Source organism: Euprymna scolopes, chromosome 40 (genome assembly GCF_053919585.1).
Source record: "Euprymna scolopes isolate OS-2025 chromosome 40, ASM5391958v1, whole genome shotgun sequence".
In the NCBI taxonomy this organism is placed as follows: Eukaryota; Metazoa; Mollusca; class Cephalopoda; order Sepiida; family Sepiolidae; genus Euprymna; species Euprymna scolopes.
The window spans coordinates 44,299,409-44,319,894 of NC_136521.1; the positions used below are offsets into that span (position 1 = coordinate 44,299,409).

The following is a 20,486-nucleotide window of genomic DNA, read 5'->3' on the forward strand; positions in this document are numbered from 1 at the left end:
GCCAGGAATGACAAGGACGTGCTCAGCGTGATGAAAACAAAGTTTGCGGCCACGGTTATGGTATTTGGTGTGGTTTCGAATGAGGACAGCAACATGCCACCTCACATGTTTGAAATCGGCTTGAAAGGCAACACTAAAGTGTACCTGGATGTGCTGAAGAGTGTGGTGGTTCCCTGGTGCAATCTAGTGGCCGCTGGCAGACGCTTGGTGTGGTAGCAACACTCGGCGCCGGCCCACAAGTTCAAAGAGACCCAGGCTTGGCTTCAGAAGGAGTGCTATGACTTTGTACCCTTCTCTTACTGACCTCCTTTCTTCTTTGACCTGAACCCGCTGGACTGCTTCGTTTGGTCATACGTCGAGAACAGCACCAACATGACCTCCCACAACATCAAAGCAAGCCTGATCGTCATCATCTGCTGAGTATTCACTGAGCTTCATCTGGCGCTCCTGGAAAATGTATTTTCTCAGTTTCGGACCCGTATCGAGGTGGTGATTGAGGCTGAAGGCGGCTACATTGAACAGATGACAGCTGTACTACATAATCAAGTTACCTTTTGAATTTTTAATAAATGTTTAAAATCAAGTTGTAGTGTTGTTTTATTCAGGGCGACAAATTTATCACTCCACTCTGTACACTCTTTAGAGAGATACACCACATGATTGAAAACAAAACTTCAGTAAAAGCATCATCGAGGCTATAGTTTTTACATCCTCCAACTTAACCAGCGCCTGGTATTTTCAGATACTTACCCACCAGTGGGAAATGATGGTAGTTCAGTGGTTAACGACACCCACTGACAACATGGTTGTGCCAAGTTCGGTTCATAGAAACACTTTCAGTTAGAATGTTGGAAACCTTTTCAAGATCCCACCTTTAACTATATGATTTCTTCCTTTAAAGGATCCTAAATAAAACTATATCGGGGTAACCAATGCCAACAATGGAATTATTTTATTCGTAAGAGATGAATAAATAAATAAACTGACTAATAATACTATTCGACAATCGCAAATAATTTTTGTTGTTTTTTTCTTTTTTTTTGCAAGTAACTACTCACACTTCGTCTAAGTATGAGTATAAATATTTTTATGAGAGTCACTTATGCCGGAATGAATGTAGAAAATTATAAATCCATTGAAGCGGACTGATAATTTCCGGCACATGCATCGAGTATTAGCATAAAACCGTAAACATATAAAAAAAATAATATATAGTGCTTATGTTTAAACAGCTTTCATCACAGCCTGACATTCCCAGGCAACATGAAATCTTTAAGTTATGATTGGTGGCTCAGTGGTTAACAATACAGTCTGACGACCTGAGTGTGTCCAGTTCGAGCCCAGTTTGTTTTAGAGAAACGCTTTCACTTAGGACATTAACAACCTTCTCATAGTCCCTACTGAAAGTATCTTACTTCTTCATAAGAAGAAGTTTAAGTAGAATAATATCTAGGAAAGCAATGCCAACAATGGAATCATCTGAATCATAAGATATAAATGAATTAGTACACGGATAAATATTACTGCTAGACAATCGCAAGCGAAATTTAAATTGAGTTTGTATTTTTTTTTTTTTTTTTTTTTTGCGTGTGAGTAAAAGTTACTCCGACTTCTTCTAGTCAGTCTGCCCGGAATTAATGTAAGAAATTATGAAATCGATTGAAGCGGACTGATGATTTCCGACAACACGCATTAATTATTAGCATAAAGGGTGAGTATATTGTTTTGAAATAGGAATAATCACAACCTGGCATTCCGAGGTAACATGAAATACTGTAAGCACATATAATCTTGTTTTTTGCTGTTTGTCAGGTTAGTCAAATGTATTAATATCGAGGCGACACTAGTGGTACAATCCAGTTCTACATTCTACGATGTGACAAGCAACGCGTCATACAGCTAAGATAGTCACTGCTGGTATGCAGGCGGTAGATATCACATCTACAAACATTAACTGAAATTAGAAGACTCCCCAGACACGATTTGGGTCTGGCGTTTTCTGTTGTCAATGCAATTGCTCGATTCTATCTAATTCTGGGTTCTATCTTTATCGTGAAAGGTGTATGTGAACGGGTATATATATATATATATATATATATATATATATATATATATATATATATATATATATAACTACTTAATTTACTCACATAAAATTAATATACGAAAGTATAGATTCATGCGTACACTTTAAGTATTTACTTCAAAAGTGCTCAATACGTAGGTAGAGCTAGTTAGTAAGTTATAAAATATATATGGCGATTAAGCTACACTGTATATTCCGCGTTTCATCCCCTCTAGGACTCTTCAGGCATGCGCGAATTCGCGCATAAGCCTGAAAAGTCCTAGAGTGGTTGAAACGCAGAATATTCAGTGTAGCTTAATCGCGATATATATTTTATAAATTACTATATATATATATATATATATATACATATATATATATATATATATATATATATATATATATATATATATATATATATATATATATATACACGAAACATAGACAAATTAAAATATATTTAATTTGAGCCACGGGATCTTGTGGATAGTTCGAGTACGAATTTTGAAATCCTTATATCCGTGGCGCAGTGGTTAAAGTACTGGGGAAAATCAGTCACTTCTGGTTTGGCGATGGACGCAACAGCTAACGCGTCACGTGTTTTTATTTTCACTTTCTTTTCCTCTTTCGCGGTACGGGTTCGAGCCTGATTGCCTATCACCACTTTTTTTAAACACGTAATTTTCCTGGGTTTTTTTTCTTTTTTTACTCAACTTACACCCTTACACACACATAGACTACTTTTTAAAAATTCAGTTGTTAAAGTTGCACTCTTCTGGGGGGGGGATGGTTCAATCCTCACTGCGGACGACACCCAAAATGCAATGTAAACAAACACAGACAGAATTCGATGAACGATATTATCATTATTATTTATTATTTATTTATTTTTTATTTATTTATTTTTTATTTATTTATTTTTTATTTTATTTTTACGAATTAGTCCACCGGGCAAATTATTTCTCGTAATCTATAATAATTGATAGATGATTGATTCTATAATAATACATACGTAATCTGCATAAACTCAAATATCATGTTTAAGCGTATTGTACGACCGGGCAACGTCGGGCGTCCAGCTAGTAAAATAATAAGTGGGACAGTTGTGCCTGGTGTTTTTGTTTTTTTTACTACTGCTGTAATATGGGGGCGAATGTGAAAGAAACAGACTCTTCATTCTTCAATACTTTTCAGCCTTTCACGTTTTTATTATTTTAAATGCTGTTCAGGAAATAAAATTCCAGTTTAAATAGATACGAGGTGCCCTAAATTAGTTTGCAGAAATTCTTCTTTTTTTTTTTGACAGGCATTTAAAATTGTTGTAGACACTTGGAAATTCAGGATGTTATTGCTATACATGTTATTAGACGACCGACCAATTATTTTATGATTTCAGGTTCAAATGAACAGCTACAACAGGAATTGGAATACACCCTACTTGATTGTCACAACTGGTGAATTTCAAAAAGGCAACCTGGACGTGAGGACATTTTAAAAGAACGATATACAATAAAATTCTTTTTTAAACTTGGAAAAAATGCCACATACTGCTTTTGCACCATCTTGCATGAATCGAGTATCAGTTTTTGAGTAACATAAGAAATTCAAGGGAGTCTGTGTGTTTGTGAAGAATGGTGAGAGGTTTGGGAGGAGTGAGAAAGTCAGAACACCAGATTTGATCGGCCAAATAAAGAATTTCATGGATAAGTACTGTCATATGTCTATAGAGACAATAACTACCGCTCCAGAAGATATCTCACTACTGATGCAATTCTCTATCTATATAAAAGCCAAGGATGGAATACTGTTGCCATATCTGGGCAGGAGCTGCCAAAAACAGCCTATCATGCCTTGACAGAGTACAAAATAGACTTCGTGGTTTAGTGGGGGATGCCCTTTTCTCTACCCTGCAAGCTCTCTCCCACAGAAGAGACGTTGCGAGCCTATCCTTGTTCTATCTTTATTTTCATGGCAGGTGCTCGTCTGAACTCCAATCCCTGGTCCCCCCTCGCCAATCTTTCACGAAAAATACCCGTCTAGCCGAATCCACTGTGAAAAATTTCCCCCACTCTTTATCTGTGCCTAAATCAAAACGCGGATTCCATGAACAAAGCTTCTTTCTTAGAACTGCACGCCTGTGGAACTCTGTTCCGTCTGCCTGCTTCCCTCCGGACTACAACTTGGATGTCTTCAAGTCCAATGTTAACAAATTCCTAATGAACCGCCCCCCCCCTAATTAAACACTTCATCAAATCTCCACACTAACGTAATGTACTTGCAATAACCCTTATCCCTGAGTGGCTTCCGGGCCTTGATAAGTGGTGATCACTGTGTAAAAAAAAATAAAAAAATAAAAAAAACTGCACGGTTTGATGTCAGTGTGGGAACTGTACACGCAATTATTCGTGAGGAACTGAAGATTTGCGCGAAGTTAGTCCCAATGTACCAGTCCACAACTCCATCTCTGTCACAGACGATTGACCAAGATGGGCATCAAAACAATTCCACGCCCTCCCTAAAGTCCAGACCTTGCTCCTTGTGACTTTTGGTCATTTCCTAAGCTCAAGGAAAACCCTAGAGACTGCCATCATGAGACAATTGAGGAGATGAAAGAGGCTGTGACAAGCGTCATTGATATGCTCACCCAAAGGGACTTCCACGCGGCCTTCCAGAAGTTGTTGGAACGGTGCAAGTGCATTACAGCCGGGGGAGATTACTTCGAAGGGGACTAGATTTTCATGCGTGTACTATCAAAAAAGTGCACATGCATAAAACGTCTGGAAACTTATTGAAGTCACCTCAGTTAAAGTTGAGAATTACGGTAAGATTTTTATGGTTGTTTTTGCATAAAGTGGGTTACTTTTCCATAAAAGAAATTCCAACGGCGTCAAATGGCAGCTGTGCGTACTGGAATTTGATACTATGATGGCTGGAAAGGTTAACCCCGTCATATAAATCAAAATTGAAAAAGTTGACTACTTATAAATCTTGTCATATCATTATGATTAAGAAGTCTAATATATAAACGCCTATATATCTCTATCTGTCTGTCGGTCTGTCTATCAGTCTGTTTGTTGGTCTGTCTCCATATTTGCAAACTCATGAACTAAAAGTCGCAGAGTGGCGCTAGGGGCCTTAAATTATTGGATTCTTTACGGGCCGTTCTTTTATGGGTCTTAAAATAGTTTTTAAAGGATCGAAAATGGGTCAAAATTTTAAAAATCCTTTCACATTTTGTACATTCATCTTAGTTCGTTTTTTTATTTTTTTTATTTTTAATTGGTTTTTATGCGTGTCACGTTGGTACAGTCATAACATCACCAATTTTGAATGCAACGGTTTCAGCTTCGATTCTGCGTGATGGGAGCTAAATACTTTTTTTTTGTTAACTTTTGAAATCACGACTCTATAATAATAGAAGTTAGAAAAGCATTTCATCCAAGGCATGAAAATTGTTAAACAAAATGGTTTTACTATAGGCTTTAAAAATAAATGTACAAGATTCAATTTGAAATTTATTTATCTTCAAAGTGCACTTTTATACATTTTACAAAGTAAGGTATAGAAATTTAATACCTTACTTTGTAAAATTTATAAAAGTGCACTTTGAAGATAAATAAATTTCAAATTGAATCTTGTACCTTTATTTTTAAAGCCTATAGTGAAACCATTTTTTTTAACAATTTTCATGCCTTGGATGAAATGCTTTTCTAACTTGTATCGTATCTTTTTAAGATTATATTTTATTTAATTTATTAATTTGGATTTGAAAAAAATGAATGCGGTTTTGAATGTATTTATAAAAACTCTCCTACTCTCTATTTCAGTTTGTATTTCTCCTCACACCACAACTCATTTTTGCAATACCCTCTTTGTATTATTACAGGTCTGATTGTTCTCTCTGTTTCAGTTTGTATTTCTCCTCACACCACAACTCATTTTTGCAATATTTTTTGTACCTTACTTTGTAAAATTTATAAAAGTGCACTTTGAAGATAAATAAATTTCAAATTGAATCTTGTACCTTTATTTTTAAAGCCTATAGTAAAACCATTTTTTTAACAATTTTCATGCCTTGGATGAAATACTTTTCTAACTTGTATCGTATCTTTTTAAGATTATATTTTATTTAATTTATTAATTTGGATTTGAAAAAAAATGAATGCGGTTTTGAATGTATTTATAAAAACTCTCCTACTCTCTATTTCAGTTTGTATTTCTCTTCACACTACAACTCATTTTTGCAATACCCTCTTTGTATTATTACAGGTCTGATTATTCTCTCTGTTTCAGTTTGTATTTCTCCTCACACCACAACTCATTTTTGCAATACTTTTTATACCTTATTTTGTAAAATTTATAAAAGTGCACTTTTAAGATAAATAAATTTCAAATTGAATCTTGTACCTTTATTTTTAAAGCCTATAGTAAAACCATTTTGTTTAACAATTTTCATGCCTTGGATGAAATGCTTTTCTTACTTGTATCGTATCTTTTTAAGATTATATTTTATTTAATTTATTAATTAGGATTTGAATAAAAAATGAATGCGGTTTTGCATATATTTATAAAAACTCTTCTACTCTCTATTTCAGTTTGTATTTCTCCTCACACCACAACTCATTTTTGCAATACCCTCTTTGTATAATTACACATCTGATTATTCTCTCTGTTTCAGTTTGTATTTCTCCTCACACTACAACTCAATTTTGCAATACCCTCTTTGTATTATTACAGGTCTGATTATTCTCTCTGTTTCTGTTTGTATTTCTCCTCACACCACAACTCATTTTTGCAATACCCTCTTTGTATTATTACAGGTCTAACTATTCTCTCTGTTTCAGTTTGTACTTCTGCTCACACCACAACTCTTTTTTGCAACCCCCTCTTTGTTGTATAACAAGTTTACTTTTTATACCTTACTTTGTAAAATTTATAAAAGTGCACTTTGAAGATAAATAAATTTCAAATTGAATCTTGTACCTTTATTTTTAAAGCCTATAGTAAAACCATTTTGTTTTAACAATTTCCATGCCTTGGATGAAATGCTTTTCTAACTTGTATCGTATCTTTTTAAGATTATATTTTATTTAATTTATTAATTTGGATTTGAATAATAGGAAAATCTTAATTTTTTGTCTGAATAATGAGAAAATCTTAATTTTTTTAACAAAAACTTTAAAATAACTTTTTTAGATTAAATTTTTTAAAACTTCTTTCAGAATAGAAAATCTTTACAATTTAATAAGGAACATATTTCATATAGGTTTCATTAAAAATATTCAGTAGATAACGAGAAAAAATAGAGATGAAAATTTCAAAAGGACTGTATAACTGGTTACGCTAAATAGTAGTCCTCGCCAGCGAAAGTCTTTGTTATTGTTATTCTATTATTATTATTATTATTATTATTATTATTATTATTATTATTATTATTATTATTTAAAGCATTTTGTGTCCTGCTCTTTCGCGCGAGGACTATTATACAAAATCCGAACAAATTAAAATATCATATTTAAGCGTATTTTACGCTCGAGAAAAGACGACAACAACTATAGAAGGCAGTAATTGCAGTGGATGCATTCAGAAGATTCGGAGTTCCTACCCCATCGCGGTTACCACCTGGCGAACGCCAGAGGAATAGTTGGCCGAAACGCCGTGAAACAACTAAGAAAAGATAAGGATAATAGTCCGCAATAAATAAAATTAATAAATAATACTCATCTCAATAATGAATTTCAGTTAAAGTAATAAAAAAAAAACTTTGTTGTATTCAGCTAGGAAGCAGCCTATCGGTATTGTGTTTCACAGATACTTCGCTTTGCTGTTTCAATTCTTACATAAACCTGGGATTAAGGCAACGTTTTTTCGATAATCATAATACATTCTTTGCTGACAAATCTTAGGGAAAAGTAATCAAGTTTTAACAACGCGGCTCCCAGTAATCACAGCAGCTATTGGTGCGTTTATTGTGTAATATTTTTAACCTTTTTAACCTTTGACCTTGCGTTGTTTTTGACCTTCGGTATTAACCTTTTTGGCATGGTCTTCATTTATGGATATAAAAAAGGGTGAATTGCAAATAGTAAAATAAACAAAACAAAAACAAACACATTGAAAAATGGTATAAGGCTTCGTTTGCAGTGAATCAAGTGTTGTTGTTGTTTTTTTTTTATTTAGATGTAATCCGTTAGTATGGAACTTGATTGAAAACAAGGGAATCATGGGAAAAATCGAAAGGAATGAAAGAAATCGTAAAAAAAAAGAAAGGAGTTTGGAAAGGAAAGGAGACAATAAAAGGAATGACAGAAAAGGGAGAAGAAAAAAGGGCGGAAATGGAATAAGAGTGAAGGTGGGAAGAAAAAAGAAGGGAAAGGAAATAATAAAAAAAGAAAGAAAGAAAATAGAATACAAGGGGGAGAACGGAAGAAAGGGGAGAAATGGGAGATAAAGAAAGAATAAATTAAGCAAAGAAAGGAAAGAATGTATAAAAAAAAAGAAAAGGGAAAAGGAAACATGAACTGAAAGAAATTTTAAAAGGAGAGGGGGAAAGGAAGAAGAAAAAAAGGAAAGGGGCGTGGAAAGGAAAGAAAAAGGGAAGAATGACAGAAAAGGGAAAAGAAAGGAGGATGAAAATGGAAAAATGTGACGATGGAGAAAAAAGAATGGAAAGAAAGAAAGAAAAGGTGAGACAGAAATAAAAAATAAGGGAAGTAAGAAAGAAAGAAAGAAAGAAAGAAAGAAAGAAATGAAACGAGGGAAAAAAAAGAAAAAATAAAGGATTGAAATGAAGAAAAGAGAAAAGGGTGGTAGGACCTGGAAAGAAAACCAGAGGAAGTAAATGGAGGGAGGAAACAAATAAGGAGACGTAAGAAATAAAAAAAGGGGAAGAAAAAGACAAATGGAGGAAAGGAAAAGAAAAAGAAAGAAAAGTTAGAAAGAACTACAGAAAAAAAACAAGAACAAAAACTTGTGAACTGTAAAGACAGGGTAGAAAGGAAGGAAGGAAGGAAGGAAGGTAAAGGAAAAAGAAAGAAAAGGGAAATAGAAACGAGAAATTAAAGACACTTAAAAAGGAAGGAAAGAAAACAGGAATAAAAAACAGACTAAAATAGCAGACAGAACAAAAAGAAAAGGAAAGAAAGAAAAAAGGAAAGAATGAGTGAAGTAAAGGAAAAAGAAAGAAAAATATAAAAACAAAAAACATGAAAATTGTAAAAATTATTCGAACATTGATTACAGAGTGGAACGATAAAATTGTCGCCCTAGAAAAGACATGATTCCATTTCCCTTTGATAAAAGCCGGCTTTCTCTTTTTGTTGCAGACTATCTGCTAGTTGGCCAGTTGTGTACAAATCCCAAGACCGATAACAACCTTCTATCATGTCTGAAAGTGATACAATGTGCAACGAGCGAGATCGAAGATGTGCCACCGTACAACTCATGCTCTCTACCAATCCAATTTATGACAACTGGACCATTGCTAGCACCCTCAAAATGAAATTCCGGATGATTTGACGCTTGAGGGCATAGCTTAACGAAGTTTCCGGCCACGGTTATGGTCTTGGGTGTGATGTCAAGTGTGGGCCACATCATGTCACCTCACATCTTAGAATCAGTTTGAAAGCCAACACCAAAGTTTACTTGAATGTGCGGAAGAGTATGATCCCTTGGTGCAATCGGGTGCCCGCTTGCAGACCCTGAATGTGCCAGCAGGACTTGGCACAAGGCTTGGCTTCGGGAGGAGTGCTACGACTTTGTACCCTTCTCTCACTGGCTCTCCTCCTCCTTTCGACCTGAACGTGCTGGACTACTTCGTTTGATCATATGTCGAATACATCACCAACATGACCTCCCACAACACCAAAGTCAGCCTAATCGTCGCCATTCGCCGAGCTCCCACCGGCGCTTGTGGAAAAGGCATGCTTCTAGTTCCGAACCCGTATCGAGGTGGTAATTGAGGCTGAAGGCGGCTGCATTGAATAGATGTCAGCTCTACTACATAATCAAGTTACCTTAATTAATGTTTTCAATAAAAGTTTTAAAATAAAGCTGTTGTGTTGTTTTCTTTAGGGCGACACATTTATCGTTTCGTATAAAATTTAATTATGAATGAAAAAAAAAAGATCCGTCATTCCATCAGATATGGAAAGGAAGGAAAGAAAGAAAGAGGAGAATCACAGAAAAGACAAGAGAATGTAAGGTGAAGTGGAAAAGGGGTGAGGAGGAGTGTGAGAAATATAGGAGGAAAAGAAGAAAAAAAGGAGGGAGAGAGAAATACAAATGAAGGGACGGAAATAAAGGTAGAGGAAGAAAGAAGCAGAGTAATAAAGGATATGGATGATGAAAAGAAAGAAAAGAAAGAAAAATAAGACATTATTTTTGCACCAACCTAAGTTAAATTCAAACTGAAAGGAAGGCAGGAAGGTTTAAAGAGTGGGGAAAGAAAGGTAAGGAAGAAAGAAGACAGCCTCTGACGAACTACAAGCACTTGTACCCCCTCGACGTCGATACGCCCGACAAACCCGACTAGCAGCTAAATCCCACCCCTACACAGTAGAGATCCCTAGATGTAAGAGAGCTTTCTACTCCAGTAGTTTCTTTTCCAGAACTGCTAGACATTGGAACTCATTTCCGGGTCCCTGTTTCCTCAACTATACTGGCATTCAGAAGTTCAAGTATAATGTGAACAGATATCTTGCTGCCCAACTCCCTACATAGTACTCCTGTAGCTTGTGTACCTGATAGTAGCCCCCTACATTAAAGTGGCAATGTGCCTTGTTTGGGGTGAAAATGTAATAAAAAAAAAAATAAAGAGAAAAAGAAATGACGAAAACAAAGGGGAAGAAAATAGAAAGAAAGCGAGATGAAGAAAATAAAGGAAAAGAAAACAAAGGGAGAAAGGAAAGGGAAAGAAAAGAAAGGGGAAATACAGAAATTGAAAAAAAAAAGACAAGAAAAAGAAAAAAAGTCTGAGACTGATAAATATAACATCTGCAAGTTAAAAAAAAAAGGCATGAAAAGAAAACAATGACAAAGAATTCGTTTGCAAATCAACCGTTTGTTTTTATTCAAATACAATCATTTTACCATCGTCCTACATCGAAAACTAAACGAGAAAAGAAAGAGGAGGAAGGAAATGAAAAGAGAAAGAAAAAGAAAAGTTTTACCGAGAACTATAGAAAATGATAAGAAGAGAAAACGAAAGGAGACAAAGAAAGAAAAAAAAAGAATGAAAACGTAACGAAAAGAAAAATAATAGAAAAAGAAAGAAAAAAAAGAATGAAAACGTAACGAGAACGAAAAAAAATTAATAGACAATAAAGGAAGAAAAAAGTGGAATAAAATAACAAATAAGAAACAAACAAACAAGTACGTAACGAAAAAATAAAGAAAGAAAAAGGAAAAAAAAAAGAAGTAAAAATAACAAAAAATGTGAAAAGGAAAATATAAAAATCGTATAAATTATTCGAACATTATGATTATAATAATTTAATTATATATATATATATATATATATATATATATATATATATATATATATATATATATATATATATATAATGTTATTAATTCAGAGTCCGTTCCATGTCAGGAAACACACAACAAAAATAAACAAAAAAAAACAAAATGGTGGAATAAACCAATGAACGCTACATGGCCTTTAATGGCGGTCGGCAGTCCATTTAAAACACGGTGATCACATTTTTTTGTGGCTGGCATTTTTGATCAGTTTAGTTCCAAGGCTTTGGGTTGTAGATCTAGCTGGCAGTCAGGCCGAACAGCCCGAATAAAAGAGGCCCTTGGCAGTCGATGGATACACTCCTGAAAAAGAGGGAAAAACAATCACATTAAAGATAAAGGTTTCACATTTTTAAATTATCGTTATAATAATACTTCATACTTGTTTATAAATTATTACATTTCACACAGTAAAAATGAAATTGCCTTATGAGCAAATATGGTGAATGCTGATTAATTTGACGTAAAATAGTCCGGATTTTACTCATCTAATATACAAAAGGCTATATGTCTGTCTGTCTGTGTGTCTTCATATATTCAAACTCTATCTCCGCCGAGACTAAAAATCGCAGAGCGGCGTTAAGGGGCTCAAATGATTGGATTTTATATGAACCGTTCTTTTATGGGACTTTAACCGATTAAAATAGTTTATAAGGTGATCAAAATTGTTAAAATAGTTTATAAGAGGATCAAAATTGTTAAAATAGTTTATAAGGTGATCAAAATTGTTAAAATAGTTTATAAGGTGATCAAAATTGTTAAAATAGTTTATAAGGTGATCAAAATTGTTAAAATAGTTTATAAGGTGATCAAAATTGTTAAAATAGTTTATAAGGTGATCAAAATTGTTAAAATAGTTTATAAGGGGATCAAAATTGTTAAAATTGTTTATAAGGGGATCAAAATTGTTAAAATAGTTTATAAGGTGATCAAAATTGTTAAAATAGTTTATAAGGGGATCAAAATTGTTAAAATAGTTTATAAGGTGATCAAAATTGTTAAAATAGTTTATAAGGTGATCAAAATTGTTAAAATAGTTTATAAGGTGATCAAAATTGTTAAAATAGTTTATAAGGGGATCAAAATTGTTAAAATAGTTTATAAGGTGATCAAAATTGTTAAAATAGTTTATAAGGTGATCAAAATTGTTAAAATAGTTTATAAGGGGATCAAAATTGTTAAAATAGTTTATAAGGTGATCAAAATTGTTAAAATAGTTTATAAGGTGATCAAAATTGTTAAAATAGTTTATAAGGTGATCAAAATTGTTAAAATAGTTTATAAGGTGATCAAAATTGTTAAAATAGTTTATAAGGGGATCAAAATTGTTAAAATAGTTTATAAGGTGATCAAAATTGTTAAAATAGTTTATAAGGTGATCAAAATTGTTAAAATAGTTTATAAGGTGATCAAAATTGTTAAAATAGTTTATAAGGGGATCAAAATTGTTAAAATAGTTTATAAGGTGATCAAAATTGTTAAAATAGTTTATAAGGTGATCAAAATTGTTAAAATAGTTTATAAGGTGATCAAAATTGTTAAAATAGTTTATAAGGTGATCAAAATTGTTAAAATAGTTTATAAGGGGGTCAAAATTGTTAAAATAGTTTATAAGGTGATCAAAATTGTTAAAATAGTTTATAAGGGGATCAAAATTGTTAAAATAGTTTATAAGGTGATCAAAATTGTTAAAATAGTTTATAAGGTGATCAAAATTGTTAAAATAGTTTATAAGGTGATCAAAATTGTTAAAATAGTTTATAAGGTGATCAAAATTGTTAAAATAGTTTATAAGGTGATCAAAATTGTTAAAATAGTTTATAAGGTGATCAAAATTGTTAAAATAGTTTATAAGGGGATCAAAATTGTTAAAATAGTTTATAAGGTGATCAAAATTGTTAAAATAGTTTATAAGGTGATCAAAATTGTTAAAATAGTTTATAAGGTGATCAAAATTGTTAAAATAGTTTATAAGGTGATCAAAATTGTTAAAATAGTTTATAAGGTGATCAAAATTGTTAAAATAGTTTATAAGGGGGTCAAAGGTGAAAATAAAACGGTATGAGTTTTGTACGTCCATCTTAGTTTATTTTGAATGCTTTAGATTTTCTTTCAGTTTCGATTCTAACTGAAGTCACCCGAATATTTATTTTTTTTGTACTTTTGAAATCACGACAATAAAATAATATTTACGAAATATGGACAAATTAAAATATCATATTTAAGCGTATTTTACAACCAGGCAAAGCCCCACCCCGTTAGTTTTAAAATAAATTATTCCCAAATCAAATTATGCCGCTCCGCTGAAAATATTATATATATATATATATATATATATATATATATATATATATATATATATATATACGAGCAAACAGTTAATAAAACATGTTAAAAAAACACTTTGAAATGAGTTAAAAATATATTTAATCTGAAAAGGAAACACTAGATAAGTGGATAGTCCTTAATCCGCGGAGTTTCGAAGAAATACTTTCCTTCTCATCAGAGGGTAGGAATTAGCAAACTGCGGGATCGGATTGTGCATGCAAAAGTATTTGATGAAACAACAAGTAAGTCACAGATCTTACTTGAAAACAAAAAAAGTAAAGCAGAGGGAATATGGTGAAGAAAAAGGTGATTACACATGAATGGATAGTCTGGTGGAAGATAAATAATCCAGTGATGGTAAAATCCAAATGTATAACTTCAAAAAAGTGAGATTGGGTTCGAATCGTTCGTGACACCCTGCACTGAAGAATCCCGAAAGGATGAAACACTAGTGTCTGTAGGTATTTAATTATTATAGTAAAAAATAATTATGACAGCCCCTTTAAGAAATTCATTTCTTATCGTTGAGCACTTTCAGTTGAATTAAAGTCGGTCAATTTAGCTCTTATGCATAGATCATCGTATAACGATTAGATCACTGTCTGACTGACGTAATGAACATTTAAAAAATTAAAATGTTTAAAATTCAACGCTATTTCACGCGGTTAATGGTAGCCGAATGGATACGGTCTCCGCTAATCGAGCCAGAGATGTCTCGTGTCGCGGGGTTTGAATCGTTCGGCTGGTGTTAATCGTGACACCCTGCACTGAAGAATCCCGAAAGGATGAAACACTAATGTCTGTAGGTATTTAATTATTATAGTAAAAAAATAGGTAAAACTATACAAACACCGTGACAGCGAATTAACCCTACCCCTAACCCTAACCCTAACCCCTAACCCTAACCCTAACCCTAACCCTAAACCTAACCCTAACCCTAAACCCTAACCCTAACCCTAACCCTAACCCTAATCCTAACCCTAACCCTAACGCTGTCACGGTGTTTGTATAATAATACCAAAAAATAATTATATATATATATATATATATATATATATATATATATATATATATATATATATATATATATATAAACAGCTACATGTCTGTCTGTGTCCATTTTTCAAACTCTATCTCCTCCGAAACTAAAAAGCGACACTTGGGACCTTAACTCATTGGAATTTTTACGGACCGTTCTTTTATGAGTCTTTAACTGGTTAAAATTGTTTTCAAGGAGTCAAAATTACTTAAAATCGTAAAAAAAATCGTTAGACATTTTGTGCATTCATCTTAATTTATTTTTAATGTTTAATTTCCAATCTGTTCATATGTGTGTCACGTTGGAACGGTGATAACGTTAATAGCTTTGAATACTTCGGTTTCGATTCTAACTAATGGCACCCAAATGCTTTTTTTACTTTTGAAATCACAACTCAATAATGATAAATACGAAATATTGACAAATTAAAATATCATATTTAAGCGTATTTTACGCCCTGGCAAAATCGGGCGGCCTCATACTAGTATGTATATATATATATATATATATATATATATATATATATATATATATATATATATATATATATATATATTGTTTTAACAAAAACCAAGGCTTCAAAGAATAGGTTGATAGCAACAAATAGTGTATTTCATCGTTAGTTACAGTTTTTTCAAGACTATTCGGACAAATTCAAACATTATCTTTAAAAAATACTTTGCAAGAATGCGATATAGGTAAAATACTTTCGCTTGTTTGCTTTTCCTTATAAGGGAAATGGTTTCCATAATGTTTCATTGTTAAAGTATTTTTTATTCACTAAGTCCGAAGAAAGGCTGTTCTTGTGAAAATTTTCAAACGACATAATGCTTGAATTTGTCCAAATGGTCTTGAAACAATTGTAACTAACAATGAAATACACTATTTGTTGCTATCAACCCATTCTTTGAAGTCTTGGTTTTTGTTAAAACAATATATGAATGCTCAATTATGAAATATGATAATTTTGTAGCTTACAGTTTAAGTCATCTCTTTTTGGCTTAAAATTTATTGGCATATGAACGATTACTGAATCATATAAACAGTAAAATTCGGAATCCTACAAATAAGACTATACATATATATTGATTATAATTTGTAGATGACGTATTCATTATCGATTAAACAGGAATTATATAAATAGGTGGGAGGCCATTGTTTGGGATAAACCATCTACTCTTTTTGCCATCCATCTCAATATGGAAACGTCGATTACTAAGCAGACATTCAATTATGCTCACCAATGCTGAGTTTTGTATCATTTGGGCATATGCATCGCCACCCAGACAAATAGTTTTGACATCATGAAAGAAAGACTCTCTGATTCCCTAGCCACTCTCTCTAGGTACTACAAAAAGTGGTACTTAAATGCAATGTCCATGTGGAGAGGTACAAACGATGCACCATCTTGGGGAAAACTGCCGATTGGGTCCTCATTGCTCAAACCAAGACCTTAAGGAGGCATACAGCACCGCCATGCGATGGGTTAATTTCTATTGCGATAAGATATGATGATGATATAAATAGGTTTAACTAAATAAATATGAGTTGAGGAATTTGTAAAAAGATTAGATAAAGCGCACATAAATGATATTTGTAATTTCCACATTATTAAGAAGGCAAAACATGACCTTCGAGAATTTAAGTTACAATTTAATATTTAATCAAATTGAATGTTGAGCAAATAACACTGTGCAACAAATATGTTCCTAACATATATATTCAAACACGATAGTGTTTTAATATATGGTTAAGTGGCAGTTTTAGTCATTTAGAACTGCTTTAAAGCTTCACTCTTCACTCATTTTTCGACCAAATTCCGAACACTTATTGGAGTTTATAGATCACCTGTTCAGCTATATTGTGAAAAAAAAAATTCAATTTTCGTTTAGCAAAACAAAAATGATGAATTTTCTGACGTTCAAAATCGTAAAAATACGTAAGGAGGTGAGCGACGCTTTTTATGATTGTTTCTATAGCAACCACGTCGCCTCAGCGACTACTGTTGCTACTAATTCACTGCTGTCGCTAAAAGAAAAGTAACAAGTGAAACAGATAGAATGAAAGCATGAAAGGGAGATAATTGGGGGAATTTTATTGAAAGCATACGAGTGCCGTACATTGTTATTGCATATGTGTCTATGGGGGCAAAAAATAAGACTAAAATTTAACAAAGAACAAGGGAATTTATTGGAACCCTGGAAAAATCGTAGATTACAATTAAAAAATGCGAGCAATATGAAAAGTAATATGGTTAAGCTTAAACATGGAAAAGTAAAGGACTAGTTAAAACTGGAAAAGAAAAAGACAAGATATTCTAGTAAAAAATATAATAAATTTATAACTTAAAATGTTGCAGCATTAAGATTGCTTTTTAATTCAATTTATAACATTATATAATTAATTCTTAATGCTGCAATAATTTAAATTATTCAGATTTTTGTAGAAAACACCGTGGAATTTCTCACTACTTATTATTACTCAACTGGTTTATATCCCATCGGTGTTGCTACAATATCTTGGTATGTAAATTTCCATTATTACCTCATTTCTACCGTTTAATAGTAAACATGATTAATGATATTTGTAAATTTTTGTACAAGAAAAATACTCTACTTTGTATTAGAGAGTAAGTAACCACAATGAATGCAGTTAAGTATTGTTTCTATGTTGTTTGCTATCATTTTTTTTTACACGGTAGTCACCACTTATCAAGGCCCGGAAGCCACTCAGGGATAAGGGTTATTGCAAGTACAGTACGTTAGTGTGGAGATTTGATGAAGTGCTTACTTAAGGGGGCGGTTCATTAGGAATTTGTTAACGTTGGACTTGAAGACATCCAAGTTGTAATCAGGTGAGAAGCAGGCAGACGGAACAGAGTTCCACAGGCGTGCAGTTCTAAGAAAGAAGCTTTGTTCATGGAATCCACGTTTTGATTTAGGCACAGATATAGAGTGGGGGAAATTTTTCACCGTGGATTCAGCTAGACGGGTGTTTTTCGTGAAAGATTGGCGAGGGAGGACCAGAGATTAGAGTTCAGACGAGCACCTGCCATGGAAATAACGATAAAACAAGGATAGGCTCGTAACGTCTCTTCTGTGGAAGAGAGGTTGCAGGGTAGAGAAAAGGGCATCCCCCACTAAGCCACGAAGTCTATTTTGTACTCTGCAAAGGCAGGATAGGCTGTTTTTAGCAGCTCCTGTCCAGATATGGCAGCAGTATTCCATCCTTGGACGTACTTGCGGTGGTAAATATAGAAACTGATATACTTAGGTACTCTACTAACACCTAGCGAATATAAACTAATAATTTTTTTAATAATGTTGCTTTTTTATGTGGGGAAAGGGAACTGAGATTATTTTTTTATTATTCGTTTTTATGTTTTTATTATTATTTTTACTGCCTTCAACTTTTTTTCTATCATTTCTCAATTCGCACCATTCAAACGGCAACAATAAAAGGTACTCACCTTTTGTTTTGTGGCTTTTAGACCGAGTTCACCAATCCTTCGGCCGCTAACCGGAGCAACCGCTGGGCGAGCAGCGAGCGTCGATAATCAACACTGTTTGAACTGTCACGTTTTTTCTTGCCGCTTTAAAACGAGAAAGCAAAACAATAAAACAACGTTTCAAATAAAAACCTTCTCTTCGGCACATTTGATTTCATGAACACCACAGATTTACTCAAGCACACACTTATTAAGTATTAAAACGTATTTCTTTTCGGACTATTGTCCTCACTAATGTGCATATATATATATATATATATATATATATATATATATATATATATATATGTCTACTACATTTTGATTTGTGATTTAATAGCACGCTCAATAAAATAAAATAAATATAGACCATTAACAGGCTAAGCCTCTGTCTCTTTACGTTGAATTTTATTCTTATATTTTTCTTATCTTCCTATTCTTTTTTTTACATTTTAAAAAATTACTTTCATACGAAAGGGGAACCGATTACAACTACGTCCGAAAAAATTAGGGAAAATGATTACTTCACTGATAAAAAGTAATATCTGTTTCAATATCCACTCAGAACGTCCCCAGTACGATTTATCCAAATAATTCTAGGAGCCTAAAAGGTATATATCTTTGTGCATCACGCAGCATGTGTGTGTATGTGTGTATCAACATATATACAAGTATATATGTTTACGTATAAGTAAATATGAAGTAAAAAAACGAGAAAAAAACTGAGACACGTGTATGCGAGTATCATGTTTTGTCTAAACAGTTCATTTATTTGTAAGTAAAAAAAAAGTTCAAACCAAAATCTAACGACACTGAGTTAAGTACGATAACCATTATGCCAGATTGCTGCGATCTTTAAAAAGTGTTTTCAAATCTCGTGAAACAGTTTACAAACTAATAAAAATCTGATGACCCTCAAGTACTATTTTTTTCGATTTGGATCCATTAGCAGCCTCTTTTTTTTCTGAATAAAAACCGATTAAAAAGTTTTTCACATGTCTGAATACTATGTATAACAAATTTTAAGTCCGTAAATCTAAATCTCGTTGAGTATATAGGTTAAGAAGTGTCCTCACATAATTCTCATTTATATATATAACGTGTCTGTGTGTCTGTGTCTGTCTGTCTGTCTGTGTACATTTTCCTTCGCAATAACTCTGTTCAACTTGGAAGATCAGATAATAAATAATCGTGGATTTATAAGATCAAAAAATCCAACCTTGATCGCCCCTTTGGGGCCCGTGGCGCAGTTGATAGAGACGTTGAACCTCTACGGTTCCATATGAGCATTGTCTGAAGATAGCGGTTTCAATCCTACCCAAATCCGGCCAGAGGCTTACTTGGCCAAAACATGGTGAGACGACAACAACTACAGATGGCAGTGATTGCTGAGAATGCAGTTAGGAGATTCGAAATTCCTATCTGTCTGGGTTACCACCTGAAGAAGGCCAGAGGAATAGTTGGCCGAAACGTTGTGAAACAACAACCAATAAAGATGAGAATAATAGTCCGCAATAAAATAAATTAAACTCGATGTTTATTTTTATTTTCCTTTCTCTTCCCCTATTTTCCGCATTGCTCTCGGCTTTTATAAACTTATTGTTACCCTATCTTGCAGTGTAATATTTAATTTTTCTCACAATCCAAGCTTACAGATATCAAACATATTTCATATGTTTTTTAATTTTTACTTTTTCATGTATTTTTTCTTTCACACGAACTGAATGACATCCCAGGCTTTACCGCTGTCCCAATCTACCGCGTTTTACATTTGTCAATCTTAACCCCTTGAACTCGGTTTGGACTTATTAACCTGTATAACGAATCCCAATTTCTAACCTGCCGTCGTACCCGGGATATATTATATATTGGTTAAAGTTGAAAAGAATATAGTATACATAAATTAATACAAATAAAAGGTTGCCTGTGATTTTTTACTATTATGTGAGGTAGTAGTCGCACTGGTATATTAGAATTAGGTTTTTATAATGAGTATAAATTGTATTACATATATATGTATGTGTGTGTGTGTATTTTATTTTTTT

The 20,486-nt window shown here is 33.1% G+C and overlaps 1 protein-coding gene across 6 annotated transcripts in view; it reads right to left on the reverse strand.

The window, feature by feature from the left end:
- Window positions 1-11,106: 11,106 nt before the first annotated feature.
- LOC145265512 (uncharacterized) overlaps window positions 11,107-20,486 on the reverse strand; it is a 141,063-nt gene continuing 131,683 nt past the window's right edge. For all 6 annotated transcript variants that reach the window (XM_080121413.1, XM_080121415.1, XM_080121417.1 and 3 more), the window contains exons 4-5: window positions 18,424-18,546; window positions 11,107-11,890 (exon numbers count right to left, since the gene is read on the reverse strand). In XM_080121413.1, the coding sequence (XP_079977539.1) occupies window positions 18,441-18,546 (106 nt within the window). In that variant the 3' untranslated portion in view covers window positions 11,107-11,890; window positions 18,424-18,440. The remainder of the gene's footprint in view (window positions 11,891-18,423; window positions 18,547-20,486) is intronic.